General features: G+C 34.4%; 1 protein-coding gene across 1 annotated transcript; it reads right to left on the bottom strand.

Moving 5' to 3' along the window:
• Window positions 1–87: 87 nt before the first annotated feature.
• Window positions 88–4087, bottom strand: LOC111251415 (polyribonucleotide nucleotidyltransferase 1, mitochondrial-like). The gene is made up of 4 exons (XM_022807975.2): window positions 3768–4087; window positions 2545–2686; window positions 2122–2227; window positions 88–747 (listed from the first exon to the last, which is right to left on the bottom strand). Exons 1-4 carry the CDS (start codon window positions 3908–3910, stop codon window positions 464–466), a joined length of 675 nt encoding a protein of 224 aa, XP_022663710.1. The 5' UTR covers window positions 3911–4087; the 3' UTR covers window positions 88–463.
• Window positions 4088–5252: the final 1165 nt, after the last annotated feature.

Genomic DNA, 5252 nt, shown 5'->3' with positions numbered 1-5252 from the left:
TATATTATAAAGCAATTAATTTCCGATGATCGAATTTCAGTGCTTTAATTCCGTAAGTATTACGTAATATAAGTAGTGACTTCGGAACATACACATGAACAAATGACGAAATATGTGGCCACAGACCCCTTTTCGGCTCGTGTAGACCCTGCTTCTAAGAAAACATTAACGAAAGAATCTAGTCATGTTACTTTGTTACAAAGCTCTGAGCGAATATTCTGTTGTTCGCCAAGCTTGTTGTTTAGAAAATTTCGTAGCAAAATTCGGCAAGCTAAAAAAAATATTTTTCATTCGAATCTTCTCAACAGTGAACAGGTTCATTTGCCAGTGCTTATGATCAGAACTTCATAGGAGCCAAAGCTTGGTTCTAATAAAAAAATTTTAAACAAATAATTTTATCATGAATGGACGACCCTATATTAGAAAACCTATCATTGGAAATGCCAAAACGCTAATATATTCATTACATACCAACTTTATTACCCTCTATTCCACTAACAACAAGATTGAGGTCACTGCTAGCCATTTGTCTTCGTGTGGGATGAACGATAGGCTCTCCATCTATTAAGGCCACCCGAGCAGCTCCTACAGGACCTACAAACGGAATGTCAGAAAGGCAAAGCGCGGCCGACGCTGCATTGATTGCCAGGACATCAGGATCATTAAGTCCATCCACTGCAAGTAGGTTACATACCAACTGCGTTTCATAGAAATATCCTCGAGGGAACAATGGTCGAAGGCTTCTATCTGCAAAATGAGCAGAAATAAACTACATTGAAGATCAGCAATTTTATTATCAGGCTGTTGAAAAGCTTCAGAGGCACAAAGGTATTAACATGACCTTTCGCAGAATTGTCATTGTGTTCATGATAATAAACCTTAAAGATAACATCACACCGGTAGTTTGGTTACATGTGTTGCGATCTTCAGCATAAGAAAAATAACGTACGTCGTGTATATTGAAAAAAATGTGCGACTATGTGGGTTAAATGGAAATTTTTTAAGAGTTGTTCTAAGATACTGACTAAATTAAAAAATTCGACATTTTGCGTACCCTAAAAGTGTTATTCTGGGCAATCTTGCTATATAATACGATCACCATTCACTATGTCTGCATCTTTAGCTCCGGATTTAAACCATTCACCAGTAATTTTTAAAATAGCTTTTTAATAAAGCTGTAATTGTGCATAAAACGGGTATTGACGGGTATAAACTCATTAGAATGTCGCTTAAACCCGCTGCACACAAAAAATATTAGCGGAATTAGAGTTCTGACTGACAGTAGGCCAAAAGTCCCTAAAGAATTACTCAGTGAAGTTTATCGGGACGATCCAATTGGCAATCGATATTCCATTCGCTACTTAAGCTTGCCAGAACGACCGTTAGTTTTATATATAAATGAAAGTGTATCAATGTTTGTTCTAGGTGATTTTGATTAATTTCTAAGGTCTTTAAAACCTAAATTTTATAGAGAATCTTCTGGAATTTTTTGTAAAAAACTTCGTCTCTGAGAATTTTTTTCGGATTTTTGAGATGACGCAATAACGTAGACCATCGATTTCGGGTGAAAAGTAACTTTTTAAATCGCTAAGCTTTTCATTTTCTTAAAGTGTACGTTTTATTTTTTCGTTCAGCGCAAAAAGGTTGAATTTTAAATGATTTTCATTCCAAACGTGAGAGCGACGCATTTTTTTCATTATGGTGAGTTAATTGTTTTGTTCTAGAAACAATTAGCTTTTAGCACCAAGTTGTGGATAAGCTTATTTATAAGAACAGCCTGCTAAAGCTTGACTCACTTTAGATGCTAAATTCTACATATATACGAAACAAACCAGAAAAATATATTTTTGAAGGCGTTAACCTTTGGTTATTATTAACCAAAACCTATATCTTCTGACGTACACGTGCTGTCTTTTATTTAATTTTAAAATAACCCTTACCTGCTAAGTATGCATGACTGAAAGTAAATTGAATAGATTATTTTTGAAACTTTACTTAAGTTATATTTGAAAGTTTAGTTACGTAACTTTTTGAGCTTGGACACAATATTCTTTCGGTGGAAACCCTGATCTATCGCATTCCTTTTTTAAATATTTGTATTGTCAAATCATAAACTTTTACCTATGGCTCTACTGGTAAGTATTTCATGCTCGGATGGGCCCAGTTCTCTACGTAGATGGTTTGTCGGAATGCGTCCAGCAGCCGCTGCTTTTTGCCTGAAATCAACCTTATTCAAACATTGGCATGTGTGAGGCAATCTTTCTAAACTCACAATCTGATTAATGGATTAAGAAAACGAATTGTTGTATTCACTCGAGCGACTAGTAACAACATTTTGTAGGAGGCGTAACTGTAATAACAACATTATTTCTTTTGTTATTGATTTGGTAATATAGCTTGAGTTTCTTTTTATATATATTGTTTATAGTTTATATATATAGTATATATATAGTATATAGTTTATACCTTGAGTAGGCTGCATTTATAAATGTACTAAAGTATTATATTTACATGAATATAATTATTGTATTTTGTTGCACTTACCGTCAGAGGTAAAAAACCAGCTGATGATTGAAGCTTCTTCGAGCTAACTGCCGTCACCATGACTGAAGTGTCACCCATTTGTGCGACAGCAGTTCCATCAGCAAATTTTGCCAGTCGACCCGTTTTGAATATCAGTCTTTGGCTGCAATAAAAAAGTTCGACCTTCTTGAGAATATTACCCTAGGTTTATATAATGAAAGATTCAAGGTTTGGGTGACATCATTAGCATATAATGTCACGTATATTTTTTTAACAAATAGAATGTGTGTGTTGTATCGCGTCTAACCGATACATTATTACAAAAAATAAGTTCTACAAGTTCCAGTTCATTCAAATCATTTAAATTTTATAATAATACCGCCAGGAAGAGTATAACTAGAAGTACAACAAACTACGATCATTACGGAGCCACTTTATTCACTTTTATGCATTAACTGTAAAATAAGGTACTATACGAGTACATAAATAAACAGCACACCTTTTCTCGAGCAGTTTTCTAAAGTGAACCGAATGAATAGGCAGTAGCAAACTATTAACGTAAGACGTTAATATGGACCAAGTAAATAGAGTTTAAAGGAACAAGGTGCTTATGGAGTTACACGACTCTACACCATATTACGTTTTTAAATATTTTTTTTTGTTTTGTTGTATAAACATAGAGTGATATTTTCCACATGCTAAGAATCAATCGGAAAACGTTATTTCAGGAACGTCAACAATCAATTGTTTTCATTCAATCAACAATTTTTACCCAAAGTTATCTCTGAATATGCTGGATGCTAAAGAAATGTTCAGTATCTTGTTTTATTTTGCATGGTCGTATGAACTTAAAATAATTTGAATTCAATTTAAACTCTGTTCTAAGAAAGGTTCTAAAGCTCTTAAAGTTTATAAGATACTGAATAAATGTGACTACATTGTTGAATACGTACATTGTGAGGCGAACACGGCTCAAAGGCAGCATGACCATACAATTTTGGATGTCTATTAATTAACTTGCAAGTGTGTTCTTAATTACTTGAAATCGTTAAAACATATGCAGAGTGCAGCAATAGTTTAATATTTTTACTACATACTAGTATATTTTCCACTATGCAACTAACTAATTGTTTTATTTATAAGGTTTGAAACCTATCTTGCGTTCGTATTGGGTTCTGTCTAAGATATGTATCTATTTTTTCAAACATACAAATGTACAGAGTATGTTTCTGAAGTATACTCACTCATTAGAGCAATCAATTGTAATGACTTGTTCCTCGCCAGCAATAGACAATTGTCGTAGATAAGATTTCAGTGACGTAAACCCTGTCGGTAAACGTCGACAGTCTGTCAAAGAAATTCTGAAGAACCTCTGTACCGCGTACATGGTAATAAGATATCAGTAACTGTTGTTTTCTGACTTACACTTAAATTTCACCTTATTGAAACACTTAAAAGCAACAGTGAGAATATAGCCTTTAGAACGACGACTATTTCTCACGTGTGCCAAACGGTCTTTTAGCACCCGCGGTAGATCCAATGCTTCAACAAATCGCGCATTCTATTGACAAACAATGCGCGCCTAGCAGACGACGAAAATCAAAATTGACTGCCAGGTTTTCAGCCATATGCTAATATCAAATTAGGCATAATTTCGGTAATAGTTAGACAGCGTTTCAATAAAATAACATCTAAATTAAAGCCTTTTTTTTGTTATTATATAACATGTATGTACCGGCCAATTTACTATGTTATACAAACAAATACTACTAGTGACAGACGGTCGCAAGATTTGAAAGAAAGAAGAAGAAGACTTGAATACAGTTGTGTGTTGAGTAATTTACCCTAGTTGGGAGACAATTCTAGCTTATTAATAGTTTCGAATTTCAATAGGCGGAGCAGCTCAACGTGATTCACTGTTTCGTAACAACTATTTGAAACAATTTTTCATATCAAATCCTCTTAGTGATGTTTTGCCGGAATACGCATCCAAATTAGGAAAGCTTTTTAGATCATTCCAGCTTCTAAATGAAATACAGATTACGAATGCAACATGGTAATATTATTGAATGGTCTTCTGATAATTGTTGAATAACCCGTAGTATTTTCCGGCCTTATTTTAAAACTGGGAAACAGGTACCTATCCGCAAACATTGCTTACCGCGCCAGATAAAGAAAGAAGTTCCTGTCATTAAGATTTGTCTAATGAAAGAGGCTGAATGCCATATCTAAAAAACTCTGGGATAGCCGCCTCACCTCGTCCACAGATTTACGAAGAAACATTTTCCTTGTCCTATCAATGATATTGTTTATGTTTAGTCTATCTGAAACAGTGATTAACCGTAGAATCGCACCCAAAGCTTGAAACATTTATACCGGGCTTTTCGTCAACAAGGTTTTATTCTTCCACGTTCGAACCTTGTATATTAAACAAGGCGCCCTTAGATATTTTTCTAAATGCATACTGTAAGAACTAAACAAGGATTATGTGCGTCATTTGCAAGACTAATATTTGCACGGCGTCGAAGAATGACATACAAAAAGTATTAAGTGTGCAACATTTCAATCGTCTTAAATAGAATAACACATATGGTAAAATGTATGGTCTGTGCCACTGGACCGAGGGCTATTATTAAAAATATTCATTACGCCCTCCAGCTTGTAGGCTGATTAAAAATTTGCGCATACAATATTTATTTCTTCCGTAATTTCTGCTGAAATGACATATT

This window comes from Varroa destructor, unplaced genomic scaffold (assembly GCF_002443255.2).
Source record: "Varroa destructor unplaced genomic scaffold, Vdes_3.0 BEIS01000005.1, whole genome shotgun sequence".
Classification (NCBI taxonomy): domain Eukaryota; kingdom Metazoa; phylum Arthropoda; class Arachnida; order Mesostigmata; family Varroidae; genus Varroa; species Varroa destructor.
Note: the sequence above shows the minus strand (reverse complement) of the source record. Positions and strands in the feature narration are given on the sequence as shown.